The sequence below is a fragment of the Erithacus rubecula genome (assembly GCF_903797595.1).
Source record: "Erithacus rubecula genome assembly, chromosome: 5".
Taxonomy (NCBI): domain Eukaryota; kingdom Metazoa; phylum Chordata; class Aves; order Passeriformes; family Muscicapidae; genus Erithacus; species Erithacus rubecula.
Window position 1 is genome coordinate 47141722 of NC_136687.1, and position 23230 is coordinate 47164951.

The 23230-nt window shown below is 36.8% G+C and overlaps 1 protein-coding gene across 1 annotated transcript in view; it reads left to right on the forward strand.

Annotated features, from left to right (window-relative positions):
- Positions 1-14923, forward strand: part of TACR3 (tachykinin receptor 3) — a 38186-nt gene extending 23263 nt beyond the window's left edge. The window contains exons 4-5 of the mRNA XM_079306774.1: positions 10046-10242; positions 13084-14923. Of these exons, the coding sequence (XP_079162900.1) occupies positions 10046-10242; positions 13084-13399 (513 nt within the window). The 3' untranslated portion in view covers positions 13400-14923. The remainder of the gene's footprint in view (positions 1-10045; positions 10243-13083) is intronic.
- Positions 14924-23230: the final 8307 nt, after the last annotated feature.

Below are 23230 nucleotides of genomic sequence, written 5' to 3' on the forward strand. Positions count from 1 at the left end.
ACTGGCACCATACAAAGTATGGACCAGCATTTTGAAATGGCATTTCTGCTCCCACAGTTCTTCCACATCCTGGTTCTTTCTCTGCCTTGCTTCTGTAGCAGCAAAGCTGTTCAGAAGTCTCTTGTCAAACTTACAACGTGCCTTTATTTTGCTGTACAAAACTCCTCAGTAAATACATTAAATGAGGCATATCTCAAGACTGATTCTTAGAGAATACATCCCAGATTGGAGAGAGATTAGTATTAAATACTTCCTAATAAAAACAGTATTTTCTCTCAGCTTCCTTTCCAGTGCAGTGTTTCCTAAATCATGTTCAGTAGTGAAATGTAACAGGTAAAATTACTAACAAAAATTAATAACTAAAATAGGTTTCCTCTCATTCTGCTTCAGAGCACTCTTATTATGATATCCTTAAATCTGACTGTTTATGAGAAATATTAAATAGCCTTGTTAATATAGTAGATGCAAACCAATCCTAACGAAGCTAGAGCCTGGCTTCACAAACTGGTACCTGTGCCTAAAATTGGGCTTGTAACCCTGTAGATGAAGTTAGTTTCCCAAGGAGATGTGACATGATGCTTAGTATGCTTCCTACAGAGCATGGATGCTTACCCTGCTTGCTGTTCTTCATGGTTCTGCATGTGTGAGCCAGGACTGGCCATTAAGAAGGTTATTGGACCTGACTGCAGATGTTGGTGTTCCACTAACATTTTGAGCAATTGTTCCATAACTGTAAAGACAAATACCCTGCCAGACTCATCAGATTTCTACTAACACAACAAAATCTCTACTTGCAAGTAACTACTATTAAAGCTAAAATTTTGCAGAATAGGAATTTTTAAAAGTTTATTTTCTCTTAAGTTTAAGAAAAACTTCAAAACAGTAATGAGGGTCAGAATATCATATGAATATCTTTCTGGTGAGATACTAGCAGAATAAGATTCCTTTTCCTATTTTGATCTGTAATACATTCCCATAGTTATCTAATATCTCCACAAGAAGACATACAGAGTACTGACAGGAAAGTCCAATTTGGGCATTTTCATTTACCAATAATTAAGTTCCTGCACAACCATTACATTAATTACAATGTATGAGCCCCTCTCAAAACACATACACACAAAGAGGCACCTTTTTTTCCAGTAGGATGAGGCAAAATAACCAATAATCTTTGGTTTTAAGTTTAATAAAGTTTCGTTAAATTCTTTCTATTTCCAAGTATATGGACTGAAAACCTACTGAAAATGTATGGAATGGGCAAAGTAATTATCAGTGTTGTGAATCACGATTTTTATTTCACAGTCTCACTTTTCACATGCTTAGAAACTGCCTACAGAAAGATTCGGGCATGAGGTACAGGGAAATTATTGTCATTGCATGTTAAACCCAGAATATTTTTTAAGGAGCTATTTTATGGTCTTAGAACTTCAGAAAAAAGAGGGTTTACCTGTTCTCCTTTTCAGGATTTTTTTTTCCTAGCAATTTGTTCTTTTTAATGATCTGCCCATCATTTTGAACAAGATTTCCTATTGAGGTAAAAATAAAATCATACCTCCTCCTGATCATTCTCTGAACACAATTGATACAGTGAAATATAACAAAATTACTGGAAACTGCTCTTCTCTGCACTTTATCTCCAAACAGCTACAGAACACTCAGCAGAAGTACCAGCTTCCATTCAACGCCTCAAGTTCCTAAAACTCAGCTATGAACTGTGAACAAACACCTTTCCACACCCATCATTCATGCTTCAAGCAGCAATCACAGAGAAGTAAAAGCAGAGTAAATACTAAAAATGGCTTTATACTGTGCATAAACCTTGCCAATTTAAGTATTTACTGACAAACTGATGGAAGTTTACTGGCCAATATTTTTTTTATAGAAGAGCTGGCAACATTTCCAGGTCAGGGGCACACTTAATATATTAGTTCTGCATGGTCAGTAATTGTGCACTGAGAGTTGCTGTGATTTTCCTCCTTGTTATTTTTATATTTCTGATCATCGTTGGCAGGAAATTTATGCGAAACACAAAGTCCAGGCACAGTCCTGGGGTAGAAATTCTGCTTACTAATGCCTCATATTTTTAAGAATGGAAGTAACACTAGGTTAGCAGACAAAAAATTTCAATTATGCTTCACTCTGAGAGAGCTCAGAGTGTTTTCAAATGCACTGCTGAATTCAACTATAGATGTTTGTGAATAATAAAACTAGATACCTAAGAGAAAGACATGAAAACCAAGTGTCTCTCCTTCAGATTTTCAGCACAGAGATTATGATCTCCATGTTTCAAACTATGGAGTTGGGCTTTTTAAGACAGACTTGATTTTACCTGTGCAGTTTGGGACCTGACCCTCTAAACCAATAACTTTAAAATCCCACATTCAGAACAAAGTGTGTTCTTCAAGTTGTATGCAATTTTTTTCACCAGCATATAAACAAACTTTGGAAATAGTTAGAAGAGAGTACCAAAGAAGCCCCTTTCTCAATGAGTCTCAGTAGGAAAGTCATTAACAAATTAATTTTAGCATGAGTTTTCAGTCTGCTGAGCTTTCTGGAATACTGCCAAGCATCTGTGTAGTGAAAAGCCCAGGAAATCTGATGCAGAACACTCATTTTGGAGGACTGCAGAGCCAAGACCTGTATATTCAGCAGAACAAAACTGCAGTTCCCACATTACACTTACACACTTTTGCATTTATTACAGGCTGGGCTTCATGAGAAAACAAAACATAGCTTCAGCAACTTTTTTTTGAGTTAAAGAAGAAATCTGCACACCTACACACAGAGGGTTGTCTATGTTATGTCCATTAATGCCTTCACCTAACAAATCTAATCCTTTAACTCAAGCATTTAATTTTTCAGAAATTTCTGTACTGCAACATTGTAAATAACCTGTGCAAAGCACTTTTATTTCATTACTCATTTTCTGGGGTGGATAGAAGTAGGTTTTTTATTTCTCCAGGTTTCCTAGGAAACAGTTTCAGCCACCCTGGCATGGGTCAGCTTATACCTTATTCCACGAATTGGGATATCACAGGAATATCCAACGAGTGCAATAATGACCAGTGCGTTGACCATTATGGCCAAGTCATGTGGACACTTTAATACTTGAAGCAATGTTTGTCTGCACAAAAGAAGATGCTGTCAGGAGAATGACACTCCTGATACTTTTCATCAATAATTGATGAGAGCATGTACCACTTTTTATAGACCAAGTACTTCCAGAATGTTCCCTATATGAGTTACAAGTCTACTTCTCCCAATAAATTCATAACCGTCACTTGAAGAATGACAAAAATAAACTAGGTACATGAAATGCAAAATACAAACCTCTGCATCACTGATATTAACAGATTAAGTCAATTAAAATGAAAATATACTGGGGGAAATATTAAAATTTTTTGCCTTTTTTTTCTTAGGTGGTAATAGACATTTTTTCTTCAAACTTTGGGAGATGCTACTACCACTGCAAATGCATAATTATGATGGCAATTAAAAAATAACTGTAACGGTTCCTTTTTCCTAACAGAATTTTGTCATGCAATTTAAACAAGTACAGTCCAGGAATAATTCATAGTTCTTTTCTTATCAACAGAAAAGAGACAAAAGAAGTTTTTCAAACTATGTAGAAAACAATCTGCATTTCTTCCCATTATGTTCTTGTGCAAAAATTCTGGAGAAATATGGTAAACATTCAAATGGCTTCTGATTATATAAAGCACTTATTTAATTTCCCTAGTTAAATAAGCTGGAAATAAAACAATTCGAAAACATGAAAATATGAAATAAGAGCCTGTGCTCCTATTTTGAAGATAACCAAAGGTAGCCATGTCATTTTAGGTTCAGCAGGACAGTTTTCTTTATAAGGACTCCAGGTAGGATGGTATGCAACTTTTGCATAATTCACTGGCATAATTCATAGCATTAGTTGTTTATTGCAGTGTCCAGTACATAAGATCTAGTTTTCAAAAGAGAACATTCACTAGTGCCATTCCTTCAGAAGTCCTATATGGAAAGTTAAACATTGAGCCTACAATAAAGGATTAAAGATTCTAAAGCACTTTCAGAACTGTGCCAGAAAGTGAACTTCAGAATTAATAATCCCTATTAGCAAAACAAAAGAGGATATTATTATTTTACTTCCCCCCACAACAATTCAAATATTTGGTTGAGGAATGGAAATTAAATATGCCCCATCTTTCATTCCAGGTAAAGAAAAAAAGGTATTGTAAAGTAAGTGGTGGTATGACTCTTAAGTACAAAAGCACTAGATCAGCTTTTTCACTTTTTTCCCAGAACTAGATCTCAGGTGGATAATCATGCCCAATAATGCCAATCCCACAACAGCCACTCAGAATCATTCTCTAAAGGACATAAAACTTCTCATGTTCCTCAGTGCTTAAGACCAAGACAATGATACAAGGTCACCTACCTTTACTTGTTGTCAGCTCACAGAAAAAACCTGTTGGTCTGAGCATCAGACATTAGCATATTGCCTAATATCCAACAATCTCTTGTGAGAAATTGAGACATCTCTTCTTAAATAAGACAACATAAAACTTGTGGAAACTTTTCCTCCTTGCCTCTATCAGATGCTTGTAAAATCACGCATTCTCAAGGAAAATAAAACTCTGAGCAAATTAGCCCTTTTTTGCAATGGAATAAATATTTCTTGGCACATTGAGAGAGAGACTCAGTCACTGTCAAACCTGTATTCTATGCAACTTTGGGGAAACATCATGTAAAAATGGCAGCAATTAAGATCACTCATAAAAAATGTCAGAATTGCTTTGATTTGAGGGCACTCCCACATTTTATCATTTGGAAGAAAGAAAACTAATTTAAAACTACTTCACACTAGAAGAGAATATATTTTTGAACTTTAGAACTTAACTAACAAAGTAAATTATTATGAATTCTGTTTGCAACAAGGGATTATGCAAACTGAAATGAAAAACAGTTTATTTATTTCAAGTAACTGAGAAAAGGAGATGGAAAGCACAGGTCAGAAGTGGAGCACTGGAATTGGCAAATACTTTACCAGGCTGAAAGACTTCCAAGCTCTCTCATACTTTCTCCTTCTAAATGTGCATCTCCTTTAGCTATTAAGCATTCATCCTTTCTTATGGGCTGAAAAAGTATGGAAAATCCCTGAGTTTGTCAAAGCACTTGGTACCTTAGAAGTCAGTTCTGTCTCTGTACTGTTGTACTACTCTGTACTCTGTACCACTTCTGTTGCCAGCAGAATTACCTTTGAATACTAACTTTCTTGCAGAAGAGAGATACTTTACTCTAAATAAGCATTGTGGAGAAGCAAAGGCATATTGATTTTCCTTTCTCTCTGGTGCTTCATGCATAAGTGCCATGTAGATCCCCAGGACTGGGAAGTGGGTTTACTGGCTGCATCCTAACATGCTGGGAGAAACACCTTGTGAAATGTTAGTGGGGCATTTTACTTCTCCCAAAAGAGCACAGAGAGAAAGTTACAATTCCAGGGATTATCTTTGGACTGTGCTTAGCTGTATTCATGAATAAATAACATCCAGGAGAGGCTAAACAAAGACACTTTTACACTCCATGAGTTCCTAAATCATTTGCTTCTCATTTATATCTGCATAACACCCAGGAGTAAAAGTTCTGCAAGTAATTAAATTGTTCTGTGTGATATAAGTGCAAATGAAGTCAAAAGCCAAATTCCTCTTCTTGTAGAAGCAGCATCATCAAAGATGACTTAGAAAGGCAATAAGGAGCTGCAGAAAAGATTGAAAAGGAAATGATGGTCCAAGTCTTAGGTACTGCTGGCAAATCAATGTCTTGCAATGTGAATTGCTATATTCCTTCAGCAGCTACTGAGTCTCTTAGAAAAGCATATGTCATTCCCAGTCTTTCAAGAGCTGCTCTCAATGCCGCATCTTAAATCAGACTACTTTTCTAGCTATTCTACATGAAAAATAAAAACAGGATGGAAAAATAAATGTACTTGCTGTTTTTTTTCTAAGTGTAGCAGAATATGTTAGTTCCTTTTCACTTTTACTGTTCCAAATGTTTCAAAGTAAAGGAAAACTTGCAAACTCCAATTCCAATTAACTTACATTGGTTTTGCTCCTCTAAATACATTTTTTTCTCATTACATCCATTAATGAAAAACAGACAGAAAGGATTTAAAGGAATGGACAAGACCACAAAACACATAAATTAACTCGCTTTTCTAGACACAGTTTTTCTTAGACATAGGCAGCAGGTGCATCAATATCAGCGAAGAGGTTGATGAAAATAAATGTATAAAATACTTTGATTTTCCATTTACAGATCTAGCCTCAAGACTTGCATGAAGGTTGCACAACTGGGAGACTCATTACAACTCATTTAACTGAAGTATTGCCTAGAACAAAAAAAACCACCTCTTTCCTCCAGTCACACTGCCCACAATACACACAGATGGAGATTGAACAGAGCACCAAGGGAGAACAGTGCCACTGGATTAAAAGATTTTCAATGCAATCCACATTTTGGAAAGCTCCATGGTGAAATGATGGCAGGAACTGAGCTAGACTTCAAGCTAAGCAACTGAATTCAGTCATTTTCTTGCTTTAGAAATGTTTCTTAATACACAAGAGCAAGCCCTTATTAATGAATTCTATGCAACTCAGAATGGAAGGAAAAGCTACTGAAAAATGGTAACATCTCAAAAAAGTGAAACAGAACAGACCTATTAAAAAGAACTTTTTTTTTTCCCAGTCACAGGTTTAAGTAGTCAAAAAACAACCCAAACTCTGAAGCTGTCTTTTATACTCTGCAGTTGGACTTGTAAAGTGTCACTAGGGTTTCTTTAGTGAAACATCACAGTGTACTGGGAAAAGAAAATCAAGTTTTTCTGGTAAATTCATACTGGGCCTGTTCAATTTATTTTCTCTGATGGTTTATGGGCACTCGTTCATCAGAATTTATTACAAGTAAACTCAAGGTACCCGGTACACTGGGTTTATAGACCTCAAAGTCACTTTCCATTCACAGTTATTGATATAATCAAGAAATGAACCTTTATACTGAAAAGAACAATGTTACAGACAAGAACCACAGCTATAAACTGCAAGGTATGGACTTGCACAGTGTGTGCCTCTCTCTGAAAGGGAGAAGGACATTGGGAATAGCCTCCTTCTATTTCTTCTGATTCCTTTTTTCCCTCCATTTCTGCCAACACATAGTCATTCTTAGATAATGAAATGAGAACAGACTAGGGCTTTTTGATTCCTCTCACAACTTATGTTTGACTTTAAATTTAACCTTAATTGTCTTGTGTTTCCAACAATTTCAACCACACAGACTTGCAACATCTCACTTATCTTCTCCTAGGAAATACGTCAATAAGTGCACTGTACTATATAAATACTCAAAATGACTTGCAAGCCTCAATGATTAAGAATGTAATGTGTTTCACTATCTGTCATTCAAGTGACTTGTTACTTCACAAATTAAATCAAACACTAAAGTCCATTTAAATAATCTGTAGCTTGTTTGACTATTTGCTTCAGAAATTTCTGCTTTCAGGATGATGATGACTTAATATTTAATCATGGATTTCCAGACAGAAGCAGCAATAAGAAAACCTTATATCACTCTTTTAAAAGATGAGTATTTTGTTTTAAATGAAAGAGTAACCTTTTGTTTAAAACAAAGAGGAAAATATGCAGTCCTCTGGGGGTGATTTGATATTTTTCATTTCAAAACTGAAAAAAATTAAGACATTCAAAATTAGAATTGAATTGCCTGAAATTGTGACAAGAAAAATTGTGGATTTTCTTTGCAGGGTAAAAGTTAGTTTGAGATTTCTGGTCCCAAACTTTATTCTTTCAGGGTTAATTTTTGCAGCAGCTGAAATGTAAAAACTATTTTTTGAACAGATTGTGAAGGTTTATTAGCTTTAGGAGACATTTAAGTAGACTCTGGAAGCATTGCTTGTCTTGCCCTTCAATATAACACAGAAAACTAGACAATGAGCATTTGGATGTTAGAAAAAATACAAACAACTTTCTTTTGGAAAAAATTAACACAGTTGAGCATGCCAAACAGACAACCTGGACTCTTTCTGTGATTTCTAGAATCTCTGGGGCATGAGTGACAGAGTGTTCAACCAGATTAAGCTACATTAGTTGCTGGGAAGCTCTACTATTTTGGTTCTCAAGCACTGCACAGATGAAATGTACACTGTAAATACAGATCTACCTGTTGACACTTTGAAAATTTGGACACAAAAATCCCTTCATTCAGCACCTATGATATTCCAACGATGACTAACCCTAGGAACAATTTCACATGCACAGTTGATACTGCAAGATTTGCTAATTAAATATCAAGGTAAGTAATTAGACTCTCAAGTGTTCTGAAATTACAGAACTCTTGAAAGGTGCTGAGGTAACACTTATCATTCCTGACAGACCTATAAAAACACAGCAAGAAGCAAAGTGCACCTGTAAACCAATGACAGGGAGCTTAAGTACCATGGTAAAACTATAGAGTTAAGGCTTCTATCTATACATGTGCAAGGCAGAGGTGGAAGTTCTCAGCAGAACAGTGGAAGTGATGTTGAAAGCAGTGAAACAACGATGCCATTTAATAATAGACTGTGATTTGACATTTTTTTATGCATCACTTCACTTAGTCCAGAAATATCTGTCCACATAAAATCATAATCTCTTGCCCCCACCCCAAAAATCACATATATAGTCCCATAAACTCCTATACATGCCTAGATGTAGACACAGAGTTGGTGTGTTGCCTTCCTTTATAATAATACTGATCTTCCTGATCACAAGATGATTTATAGTTAACTGATGAAAAGTGTGACAGTAGAACCAACTATTATTAATGCTGTATATGTGGCCAGATGCCTCTTTTTTACCTTTAAGTGATGATCAGTGCATATATACCAGCAATAATAAGTATTCTTATAAACAAAATCTTGCACATTACAGTCCTATCCAGCAGGAAAGATTGTTAATTGGTGCCAGCTATTAAAAGAAAAATTGGTCTATGTTTCCCACAGGAAGATGTAATGCAAGTTAAGGAGGGCTCCATATAATTTATAGGTAAAATGATTTAATTGTGTTAGTTGTAATTTTATAACAACATTAACCAAAGTCATGTAAGTATGGCAAATTTCAGCTTTTTGGATTTTTTCTCTGGCAAAACTAGAAACAGTATGAAATGACACCTTGTACAGAGCAAATAAAGGAACTGTTCATAGAGATCCCTGATATTTCTCAGTATTCACAAGTACAAATGAGCAAGAGACTTCCCAGCATAGATCTGTCATGTCTAGTTTAATTTTAGTTACAGAAAGAAAACCTTTGGTGCAAACACGTGACATATGTGCTGAAAATGCTAGTTGGAGTAATATTTGACACAGCTAAAAAGAGAAAGATGGGAGTGAAAATTTTACATGAGTTTCAAGCTTTCTTCATGTGTTTGGAGCACAGAGCAGAGCTGTTCTTCATTTGTGCTTACTGGAAACTATGGTAGCTAACAGATGTTGTGATGCCTGCAGAAAACAACAAATAAGGATCACCAGCCAAGGGAATTGTTAGGCTCTGAAATTACACAGGATGCTGCAGTTGCTCATTTCCTATGTCCTAGTGCCATTCAAATCACATCTAAAAACTGGGAACTTGCAGACCACAATAAAAATAGGCACCAAGGTCAATAAAAGTTCAAAATGAGGTGTCTGAATAAAATGCTCTGTAACCTTATGCTATTATTAGATGGACAGAAAAGAAGTGATATTTTAGATAGCCAAATATAAGTAAGCAAATACATTACTTGCAAAAATTAAAACAAATGAAGTCAGGGAATATTTTCATGCTATTTTTCTTATTTTTCCAGTCAAGAAAAAAATAATTAAGAGAGTTGGATTAAAAGGAAAAACGATACAAAAGCATATTCAGCTTTCCTTTGTCTAACTTTAAAAATTAATTACAAGAAAATTATTAATGGTGTTGCAATGTTTGTTCAAATAAAAAAGGCTAAATATCATTATTACTTCTTTCAGGTGGTAAAAATGATGATTGTGGTTGTGCTGACATTTGCTGTCTGCTGGCTGCCCTACCACATTTACTTCATAGTTACTGGGATCTATCAACAATTAAATCGGTGGAAATACATTCAGCAAATCTATTTAGCCAGCTTTTGGCTTGCCATGAGCTCTACAATGTACAACCCCATTATCTACTGCTGTCTTAACAAGAGGTAAGAGCTGGTTATGAAATGAGGTGCATAACTTCACCAAGAATATAAATTGCTTAAATGGAGAAAAAGGCAAAATTTTCACTTAAATGGTTTTCAGTTAGTGGGAAAGAAAACAAAATGCAAAAAACCTTTCCTTTCTTTAGGTTTGTACTTGAATCCCCAAAAACCCGAAGGTGGTCTTCCAGTAAATATTTTGGTCAACTTAAAATTTCAGAGCCAAATTCAGTTCTCAGAAACCAGTCCTTCCCATGTCCATCTGCAAAATATAAAATACTATAGCAGTTTTATGTTTTTTTAGTTTTTAAAAATTTAAGATATAGAGGATGGCAATTCGCAATATAGAGTGCAAACTTATGTTCACTAATTGTAGCCCCAATTTTGTTTTGCTGGAAGAATCTAATTCAAAATGTAACTTCCTGTGTTTTGTATATTTCAGCATTAGATTTATACTGTGCTCAAAAATCAACAACAGGCTAATAAATATTATACAAATGCTTATATTCTCATTATTTAATACTAAATTGCAGTATTGTTTGATAGCAATAAAATTATGCTCTGAATTTCAAAGGCACTGCACTTGTTGAGTTTGGTGACATTTTACAGATACTGGCAAGTCTGAGACTATTGCATTGCAGAACAGACTCAAGTCTTTCAACTTATAGGACCAGGATCTACACAAGCTAATTCTGGCCATCCTATTTGCCAGTATTTCTTCTAGCATTACTGGATAAAGATCACCAAGAACAACTAATTACTTCACAAACTCAGTCAGTATGAATCCGTATTGAATAACAAGTGATCTTAAATACTGTTTCAAATCTCTTTTGGCTTAGCAGCCACTACCAAGTTTAATTAGTGTCAAACTTTATATCAAGTGCAAAGTATTTCTGAACCCCCACTAAAGATCATGCAGTACCTGACAAAAGGAGTCTAATCAAAAATGAAGTGAACAAATCCTAACAACTTTTTATTGGTGTAAAAACACTGGCATCTTCCTCCTTGATGAAGATAACTTATGATGATTAACATTCATGATCTTTTAAAAAGACAAGTTAATGTCTAAGTTCATAGAGTCTTCTGTCTCTTTTCATCATTTACAACTGTTTAAAGATGAGGTAAAATTTTAGCATGCCAGAACAAAACCATAACTCAAATGTCAAATTTTTCATTAATTTCAACAGAAACCAGATTTCGATAAATGTCCAGTGTCTGCAAAATCAAAGGCAAGGAAAATGAGGCCTCATATTTTTCAATTACTACCATAAAACTTCTAAACCAATCCCATTCTCTTCAAAAGCTTTAACAGTTATAAAAATATTCATAAAAATAATATCTCTGATATGGCTTGTGTTGACACTTGCAAACTGCAAAATTACGTGTCTGAGATAAAGAAAAATTAATATTTTGAGATGTACTAAAGGTCACCTTGTTCAGAATTTGATGCAAGAATGAAATCCCAGTGACAGCTTTCTTATAATTAAGTTCCATATTGAAATGAAGATACCAGAATGTCTGCTTCCTTTTCATTAAGTAGGAAAATAGAGCTTGTTGCTGGGAGTCAGATCAATTCATGCCTCTGTTGGATCTAGTCTCAGAGTAAGAACATCTATCCCCAGCATCATCTTCCAGACTAATTAGGACATTATGTATCTAGATAAAGAGGGCATTATTTCAAGATGAAGAAACATGCCCTGAATTAGAAAGAGGATGGAAGTGCCAAGCAAAATAACACAGTTTAAAGATATTTCTGTTTTACAATTTCTATCAGTAAATCCATTTCCAACAGATGTTGTTTCAGCCTTTTTCCAAAATATGACTGTATGTAAACAGATAATGTTAAATAGCAGCCTACCTCCTCAGCTGTTATCAGTTGAGAATTCCACAGCAAACCTAAAATTTTGGACAGAAAAGTCACTTCTGTGAGATCCATTAACTTTAACTGAACATTTTATGTGAATTTTTACCTGCAACCATCACTGTGGTAGTTGAACCATTGCTACAAAAACCTTACAGACAGGATAAACAACAGAGCTGATTGTTTAAACAAAGCAAGTCAAGTGAGAAAGTCAGATAAGCCTTAGGTCTAAATGAAAAGGGGTTCTTTTTCAAGTTATTCACAGATATATGAGGAATTGCTTATCCAATGTATTAAACTTTTATTCTGGAAATGCATACACACAAAATGTAGCAATGGTCTTTATGGTGAATCCCTGCCTCTGTATGAGTATACTAAACACTAATGCTCTAAAGCCTCAAAATGCCTGTTTGTATATTACTCACATTCAGACTTCAACTTTCTAGGATCCTCTTAATTATTAAAAATAATTTTCCAAATATTTTACATGAACAATTAATTATTAGTCATTACAACATTCCCATATAAGCATCGCTGTTAGAAACACAAAAGGGATATTGAAATATGGAAACTGGGATGGCATTTTAGAGAAAAGTTTTTACAAAGCTTCTTGCTGGAAAAAAAGATGAAAATATAGGCACAGATTTCATTAGAGGTTAAATCAAAACAATTTCTGTGAAGACTGTTCTATGAAAATTGGTGTTTGTTTACTTTGCATGAGCAAAGGACAGGAAATTCATTATAAATAAAATATCACTGTTAAAAAGCAGGGAGAGCATATAGGAAATAAGAAATTGAAATTAGTTGTTACCACTACTTTTTTTGCCCTTCTCAGACTTCAGTCAAGGAGACTCCCAGTGATTTCCCCACACGCAGGCCTAGGGGCAGGACAGCTGGCCCAGCTGCCAGCAGCGTGCCCGTTTGCAGAGGAAGGCCTGGGGCTGGCTCTCGCAAGCACAGGCTTTCCCTGGCTTCTCTCCCCCCAGGTTCCGAGCTGGCTTCAAGCGAGCCTTCCGCTGGTGCCCCTTCATTGAGGTGTCCAGCTATGACGAGCTGGAGCTGAAGGCAGCCAGGTTCCACCCCACCCGGCAGAGCAGCCTCTACGCCGTGTCCAGGATGGACTCCAGCGTGACCGTGGTGCTGGACACCAGCGACGGAGACAGCTCGCACGCCAGCCACAAGAAACGAGCAGCTCCAAGGGACCTGAGCTTCAATGGCTGCTCACAGAGGAATGCCAGGACTGTCTCCACGGCCTCAAGCCTCATCACTTCACTGCACACAGCAGCAGATGCTTATTCCTAATCATTTCATGTTGCTAGAAGCGCAACACTGGACAATGTTCTCCTACTTTGGCACTTTGTATTCATACCACAGGAAAGCAAAACAGATTCCACTAACAAACCCTAGCTATAAATATGGTGAGACTTTTGGGAATCTTACTTTTTTTGCTTTGGACAGAAAGAGGAATTTGAAGGCATAAATATGTCTCAGTCCAAAAGCATACCTGCACCTTATGCACAACAATGTTTGTAGAGATTATCCAAAATAAACCAATGGCATAAAAAACTTTGTTTCAATTGTCTCTGACCTGTGGCATTTATGTTTGTCTTACTGAAATGTAACAGGCTCCTTTACTTATTGAAGCAGAAATGTACAGTGTTTTCTATTATGAGTGTATTAATTCTACAGTAACAGAATTACATGTGATTTGATTATAAAAATGTATTTATAATGAATGCCTAATGAGCCCCCAAGTCTATTAAGCTGCTTTACAATTTAGCCCCAGTCCCAGACAAATGGATAAAATTAAGTTCACGTGAATGCAGCTCAGCTCTGTCTGCAACAATACAATTTTGCAAATACATATGAGAACAGGAGAACATGACTAAGAGACTAAGTTAAATTCCACCAAAGTTTGCATATTAGTAAACATTAGACTCTAATAAGATCTGTACTTCCAGGGGAATATATTGCTTTGATAAATGTCTCATAGCTTTGTATCTTAGTACTAAGGGTCAGGCCTGTCTCCAGTGACCTTATCAGAACCTTTCTGACTGACTTTAGAAAGGCCAAAAGATTTCAAACTGAAGATTCATATATGAGAAAAAAACACTGTGGCAATGGACTCTTCTCTGCAGAAGATAAAGTAACAAGATTAATGATGAAAAACTTCCACTAGGGAAAAAGAAATATTTGGGCTCTTTTCAGAGATTTTACATAGCTTGATGCAGGTAAAAATACTGGATTGCCTGCCTCTGAAAATATGTTAGGCATTCTCACACAGACATGTTCCCACTGAATTCAGACAAAATCCACTTACCATCATTGTTGCAGAGAAAGCTGAATGTAACAAAAAAAGGGACCAGAGAGCAGCCTTTGTTTTAGCTAAATGACCGTGTCAGTTGCACAGATAGACTAGTTACATGAATGTTTGTTGCCAAACAGTTAACAAGAACATAAGCAAGAGTGTGAATGTCTTCCTGAGTTAGCACAGGACAGTGTATATCTGGCTGAACCCGACACAGTACTAAAGCTGAGCAATTGATAAAGAAAAGTTTGAACAGAGAAAGGTTTGAGCTGGCTTTAGTCCACATTCCTTCCCAGTGGCTGGCATTGTGACAGTGAACATATCAAACAAGACTAGTAAAACAAGAATCATGTTTGTATTGTGATTCATGTGTATAGTCCATTGTTAAGTATAACTTGTACTTGTTTAGTGATTTCTGTGCACTGTGGTATCACTTATTAAATCAAAATCCTAAGGTAAAATATCCTTAAATACATAAACCTGACATATTAAACTCTTCATGTATGGAACAACTGAAGAACCTGGTCATAGAGTACTGTACTCTTGTAAAAATGTTTCACAATTCCAAGATTCATGCTTTTCTATCTATGGTCTGATCTTAAATCCACTGAAACAAAGAGTTCCATTCATTAATGATATTCCTTTTAAATGTCAGCCCATGTCTTCCAACAGTCTGTTTCTCTAAAAAGCCAAGTATTTTCCAACATTGTAATTGTTACACTCTCACTTCTTGTTTTTTTAAAGTGTGTAGTAATCCAGCAAGTGTCATGCAATGCCTATAAAATACTTTTAAAAATTTTTCCCCTGAAATACTTTGCTCCAAGAACTTACAAATCTTCACAGGTTTTTAACAATTCTGTTGAGAACATCCAGGATAGCCACACAAACAAAAAAATGACCCTAAGTATATTAACCTGATGGTGATGTACTAGTAAAACATGCTGTGAAATCCTCTGCCTGCTCACATACCACTTCTGAGAAACACACATAGAAAATATGTATACTAGTTAAATAAACAGTCTTTTCTAACTATGGCTATTACGAAATCGGTGTTGACAAATGTATTGGTTTTAAATGTAGAGTATAAATTTGAAAAACCTGTATATAAAAAAATCAGCAGCATAAATGTATAAAACATCATCTTCATGTAACTTTTATTCTTCATTGATATCAAGAAAGCAATGGTGGCTTCCTCACACTTGTACATCTAGTGAAACAATTTCACCTTAAGTGTTTTATTATATGACCTCCTGGACAACCAATCCATTGATAATCTCACTATATTTTGGTGGGCTAGAGGTATCAAAGACACCCTCACCATTCCTGTAGTTTTTCTCTGAAGTTACAGGATATTTTTGTATAACAAAGGAAGAAATCTGTGCCTGCAATCACAGCATTGCTTTAATAAAACATCAGTGATACAAGGTGCAAATCAATATCTGTGTCTCAGCCCCCAAGAACATGCAGGGTTACACAATTAAACAAGTAGCATGGCAAAAGCTGAGACCAACAGCAGCTTCCATATGAATTTCTATTTCTGAACAAACATTTTCAGCAAGTGGCCTGATCACTTTAAGATGCCTTATAGGCCTCCTGACACCCCTCACTGAGTGTAGAGGAAATCAGATCATCCTCAGTTGCTGGACTGAGCAAGACTGCCCAAAGTAGCAGAAGGCATGCAGAGAATGGGCTCTTGTGTGATTGCTGGCGCAGCACTGTGGCTGTCTCATGTCTGCAACCTTCAATCTATGTTCTTTAATTTTAATAGGAGTGAGTTAAAGAAAACAGACAGATACAGAGCTAGGCTCTTACTGAGAAGGGCATAACAATACTCAAAAACAGCTGCAATTAAATAGCATCAAGAAAGGTGTTCTGATCTCGAAATCTTCTGAAACATGTCAGTTCTTCTCAGTTCATAGTACTTCAGCTCAGGCTCCTACTGGAGTCTGCCTCTAAAAACATATACATGATAAAGAGATATCATTGCTTCCTGGACAGCCATTTTGCAGGGAGATACCTTTGGTAGAGAACTTGGTATGTTTAACTTTGTCATCACCAAAGACAGAATAATCAGCATCAGTTTACTCTGCCATTCCCTTGACACTGGGTAAACTTGCAAAAGTAAGAAAAAAAAGACAAAAAACACAACTAAAAACATTTAAAAAGCGAAACACAACTATTCTAACAATAAAAAAACCACCTTAATTGCTTGTCTCAAGTCTTTGAGGTGGTGCATTCCCCTCCCCACACTCCTCCTTGGAACCACTGTACCTCAGGAATCCCCACTGGGCCTTAGCCTTTGTGTGATGAGTTGGGTGGTCAAGCTTCCCTTGATCATATGGGAGCTCTTGCATGGTGAAGCTGGGAACATCCCTAAGATGAAGGATTAGAGTACAGTCAGTCCCCCACTTACAGCCTTGGAACTTTCCCTGAACCACAATCCAAGTGGAATAATATCATTGTGGCTGCAGTTCTTAAAACAATTTGAAATTGTATTGGAAACAATTTGGAATTGTTTTGGAAGGTCCAGTGATTACTGATCTGAGGATGGAAATTCTACAGATTACATCTTGCTACCCTATAAATAGGGGTAAGTGAGGCAAATCATTCTAGTGACTTTAAGCCAATATTCTTTTGTATGCTTCATTTACATAGTAAATAACAGAGCAAACATTGTAATTGAACTTCGTTGCACTTTCACACATTTATATAAAAACTTACTTTTGTCAATACCTGTGGACGGTGATTCTTTAAACAACCTAAACCACTCAATTATGACACACTGGCATAGTCAGCAGAAGACTAAATCAGGATTCACAACAGTCTTCCACATAAAAGAGGAAATATGAACTCCAAGCAAGCTCAGGGTACTCAGACAGGATGCTTTTGGCAGGAACCCCTTGACAGCCTTCTTTCCAGTTCACTTACAGCCCATTGTCAAGGTTGGGAGGCACTGGCAGACCTGCACAGCGTGAGCTATTTGCAGCATGTTTACATCTGGTAACTAAATGCGTCGCTGAGGAAGGTCACTGATCAATACCAACATATATTTTCAAAAATAACATACAGAAGGAACTGATTAAAACTAAAACAAAACAAAAAAAAAAAAAAAAGGAGAGCGAAACAGGTTTCAGAAGTTGGTGCTTTATTTAAATAAAAACATTCAGGTATTTTAGACGACGATGTTTCTCTTTTAATACTAGGGAATATTTTTCACACCAGTGAAGAAGAACTTGCGCCCACCAGGATACAGAATTTAGAGAAACTTGTTCCTTTTGCATTTATTTCAAGGCTTTTGAAGTGCCTATTTCAAGCAGAAATTTACCACTGAACTTCTTCCTCTAACTGAAGTTAAATTTGGAGTTCCAAATACTATGGGCTATTTGTTAAAAAAATACCTCCAAGGATTGCTACAAAACATGAAGGAGACACTACTAAGGATATACCACTGTTCACAAATGTCTTGTGAGTTCCCTGTATTACATAATGCATTCAGTTCAATTTGTGTCTTCCTGTTCATGAGCAGATTCAAGTGGTTCTACATTCATAAATCAAAATGATCTGTTGAGACCAGTCAAAGATAATTCTTTATCAGTCCATGAGCAGTTGCTATGGGTATTTAAATACAAATTGCATTTAGATGGGTTCATATATCACATGGGATATAGTTACTAGCTAATTGAATTGCTTCTCTCCCATCTATAAAACTGAAACATGCATATTGTATTACAACTGGAACCAGATTTCCCAAAGCAAAGGGCTAAGCTTACACATACCAAACCCATCTGTTATAAGTACTTTGTAACAACATCTGGAATCACTATTCCTAAGTTTCAAAACAATGAGTTCTTCACTGCAAAATTTGAGATGCAAACAGAAAAAGGGACACCAGAAACAGTTGCATGAATTGTACTTCCCAAGCACACTTACTATGGAAACACATTGCCCATCTTGCTTGGATTTACACAATTTAGATTTTAAAAACCCAAAACCAAAAACCAATTAATAATTTCATCAGTAGGTATTCACTAATTAAATCCTACAAATCTGCCAACACTTGAATGCTCAGCAGCTCTGCTACAACACTGCCCACAAATTCATGCACAAATTAAAGTAACAAATTTAGTCTGTAGATACCATACATAACAAAATTTCAGGCAAGCTCCTTCTTGAATGCAAGGGAAAACTTCCTGGATGCATCTCCAGATTTGCAGAGGTTATTCCAGATGAGGTCTGCCCAAGGACAGGGAAATGTTCCAGCACCAAAGGACTTCACAAAGCAGCCCAGCCAGCAGCTCTTTCCTGGAAAGCTGTATCTCATATGAGAACAGAAAAAATTAAGGCAGCCAGCAACACCTCCAAGATCAAAGGTGCAGCTTTGCCTTGACCTGAAGCTCTATTCAGTAGGACTTTACACTAGGAAAAGTAAGCTTTTATTCAGAAGTATGTTCTAATATAATCAGAGCCTTCATTTGGTTGAGTTTGGAACCTTTAGTCAAATGCATCACCAAGAAGGCATAGGCCAGGTGAGGTGACCCACCTGGAGCAGTTCTCCTGAGGACTGGCAACAACAACAAGGCAGAAAAGTGATCATGGAAGCATTATGATCTTCCCCTGTCATCTGATGTATGCTCTGCACCACAGCACCCTCATGGCTACTAAGTAATGTGACTGCTGTCACCTGGCCAGGCTACTGTATGGGGTAGCAGGACCAGTACTAACAGTGGAAGAGAAAGCAGCCAAACAGCTTGCCCCTGGTCCCAAAATAGCTTGTTAGACATGTAAATACCCTAAAACTAATAGGATGTAGAGATACTTCAGAGCTAGCAGCAGATAAGCTTAGGTACAAAAAACAGCACAGATATATCAACATAGAGCTCTGTGAGGGCTAAAATTTACCTTGAAATTACCAAACTACCACAAGTAAACTTGCCCATGCTGGCATTTGACTGAACCATTTCTACTATCCCTAATCATATACATCCCACTCATAGCACATGCAGCTACCTCCACATTCCAAAGCAATCTTTATCCTAAAGTCTACCAAAGGGAAAAGAAAATGAAAAAAAAAATTCAACCATCTTGGCAGTCTAACCATCTGCAAAGCTTTCAAAAAAGGAAATGGTAGAAACTCTTCACACACCCTACACACCTCCCATTTTACTGCCATAACGTGATCTTTGGCAATCCCTCCTTGTTTCAGCCCAAGAGAAGCCTGACCCTAAGGCCATGAGGGAGCTGTGGTGCAACCTGACAGATTTCCCAGCATGGCTGCACAGCTGCAAGCTCTGACAGAGAGCTCCACACTTTATCTCAACATAGACTAAATACGTGAAAGAGCCAGGAGTGATAATCCTAGTTGCTTTCTATCAAATTATTCCATTTGCCTTGACTGCCACAGTGAAATACCAGGGTGGAGATTTCATAGAAATTCTTTGAAATAGAAAAAATAATGCACACGAACACATACAAGTTCCAGGGAAGGAAAAAATCCTGAATGAAATCCACAAGTTTCATCCAAAGAAAAGTCCTGTGCAAATCCCCAGTGCACCTTGGACTCAGCACTGATTCTGGGGCCCATTGACAGAGCTCACATCCTTCCAAGATTTTTTAAGTAATATAATACACCCAACAGGAATTCAGAAATGAGACATTGAAGCAACCAAATACCCGACTGCTAATAATCTTCCCACCTTCTTCAACTGGCAGGTGAGTATTTAAACAGAAACCCACGTGGAGGTGTCAGAGGTTGATATGACAGAGGGAAGTGTGCTAATCATATAATTTTGATATACAGCTTTGGGGGAATCTGGATGACCATTTGCCTGATCAATTTAATGTGATCTTGAGCCTGAAATTCATGTTCCTGTTCTACTGAAAAGCTTTGCCTGAGAACTAACAATTGCATAAGAGCCTTAACTCTTTTGAGGTCTTTCAGGAGGTGACAAGGGAACTTGGAGTTCCAGTGACAAAAAACTCAGAAGCCATTGGCTTTAGGGGTAGTTGAAATCAGAAAAGAAACTCCTCTTACACAGACCACCATGTGTTTCTGAATATATTAGAACAGGTCTCCATGCTTAAATTGAAAAAGCTCTGCTAATATTATTCTGTCTTTCCAATCACTGCAAAAGCTCTTAATAATTAAGGTCAAACACTAGATTAACTTTGCTAAAGAGGTAGAGTACGTATTAGGGCTGTTAACTCTGCAAATTATTCCTGCCTAAACCTAAGGATAGAGAAAAACTGAACAGAATAGATTAGAATAAGAAGCTATCTTTTGCCTGATAGATGTGAATTTGAAATTCTGAAAAGTGTTCTGTCTGAAGTGATGCTCACTGGTGTTGGGGAACATCAGCAGCAGCCATTCTAACATAGAGCTTAGACCACAGAAGAAGGAGCCTGCACACTAACGTTGTGAAGAGCACTAAATCACAAGGCAAAGAGCCAGGAACCTCACCTGGAGCCACTTGTGTCTGCCTGGCAGGGACTCAGCAAGTGCACTGCTCTAGATGTGCTTCTGCTACTGATTCCAAAACCCTTCTCCCAGTTTGCATGCCTTATCTCCCTTTTGGTTTTTTTGGGGGGGTTTAATGTGATATAGTTTCTCCTCAAACTAAGAATAAATTTTATCTGCTCTCTCTTCATGGGATATATTTAATCAGGCTGAAGAGGAGGGCACAGAATTCTGTTGTCTGTGCTGGGTTATACACCAGCCAACCTCCAAAGAAGCAGTATAACTATCCTGAGAGAAGTTGACACTTGTAACAACTGCATCAGCTGGATGCTTTTAAAAACTTGGGACTGTGAACACAGATTAAATTAGCATATCCAAGTAACTTGCAATAAGTTATTGATAAGATTTGACTATGATATGATTAATCAAAAATGGATTTTGCTCTTTTCTACCACAGCTTCACTGAATGCTTCACAAAATCACACTATTGCAGTGTGAGATACTGATGAAATTCAATCCCTTGAAACTATTTTGAGTTTGCCATCTTTCTCTAGTAGATTAAATAGTGTTAGAGCTGTCAGTTTCATCATCAGCTTCTGCCCCTATTTGTAAATTCCACTTCTTTTCTCTTCCTCCTCTAGCAATATTATTATGATTATTATAGCTGTAATTGTAAGGCAGCCTGGAAATGGTCCCATCGAATTACTGTGACCTCCATAAATAAAATGTGTTAGAGTTAGGCCACTGAAGCTTAGAAACACTAGTCTCCAGCTCTTCCTCCTCTTTTATTAGGAGGCTTATCCCAAATTCTGTAGATGGAAAGGGGATAACTAGGTTTGTTCATAACCTTAAAGATGAGAATTGCAGAAAATGCTTTGGCACTCAAGAAATAAACATTACTCTGCAACACAGATTCAAAGCAGCAAATGTCCACTCAATATCATAGTTACATATTGTGCCCCTAAATAATTAACATAAATGCTTTTAAATAACACCCTTAGAAACAGCTGAATATTCATTTTATTTCAAAGAACTTCAGGGGGGAAAAAGAGGAAGAGATAATGGGAAGAGAAAATATAATAGAAAAAAAAGTAGATGAATCTTGTCTATTCCGAGGGAAAGCAGTCAGTCTCTAAGCTATAGAAATCATTAAATGTATATTTTTAAAGCTCAACATTTTCCTTAATAAACACACCAGAAAAGTGAAAAGAAGGCAAAGGCAATTCCTTTTAACTTGCTTTCCCACAAATGTTATTTCCCACCACTAGATAATCTATGGCTTTTTACTATGAAAGTACAAACATGTATTCAAACATTCTACAATGAAAAAGCAATAATTCTTTTAATATATCAAACTGTGTAGCTGAGGAAGGCACTGAAGTAAACATGGCACTGCAAACTGTGACTGGGCATGGAGATGTCTCATCTCATAGATATCAGTATGATAAAATAAAGTCTTATTTTATAATACTAATACATAAGCACTGCACCTACTTCTCTTACATTAGTAATATAATGCTAGGTTATTGCCATGGAGTAAGACTCACTGTGCCGTCTGTCTCACACAACAGAAAACAAAACCACTGCTTCAATGTGCTTAGAAGTAAAATGTAACACAAAAAATGACTGGCAGATGAAAAAAGGTTTGCTATTAATATTAGTTGACTTGATTAGGAAAGGTCTCAAAATGTCTCCTGGTTCTTTCAGTACAAAAGTACAGTGCCTCCCTTTCCTGGCAAGGTTAACATGGAATTCACAAGATGGTCTGATGGTATTTGGGACCAAATACAGTATTCTTTTCAATTGCATGCAACAGAGCTAATTAAATCACACAAGGTTCACTCTGATAACTGAGAAAAATTGACTCATATTTTCATTATAAGGTTTCATTTGTATTAATTCAGGTAAAAAGAAGACAAACCATTATTTTTCTTAGCTTTGCACCTAACACATCCATTAACACAGAAATTGAGAACTTGTTAAAATTATAGAGCTATAAATGACATGATTTATCAACATCACAGAATATGCTAAATTGCATGAGACCCCCTAGATTTATCATAGGCCAGCTCCTGGTCCTGCACAGGACACCCCAAGAATCACACCTGGTGCCCAAGAGCATTGCCCAAACACTGCCTGAACTCTGTCAGGCTTGGTGCTGGAACCACTTCCTTGGGCAGCCCAGTGCCCAGCACCTATCTGGTGAAAAAACCTTTCCTAGTATCTAATTGTTTTAGACTTTCTGGGCTGCAAGTTCACACTGCTGGATCATGTCCAGCCACTCATCCACCAGCACCCCCAAGTCCTTCTCAGCAGGGCAGCTCTCAGTCTGCTCATCTCCAGCCTGTGTTGATACCAGAGGTTGCTCTGA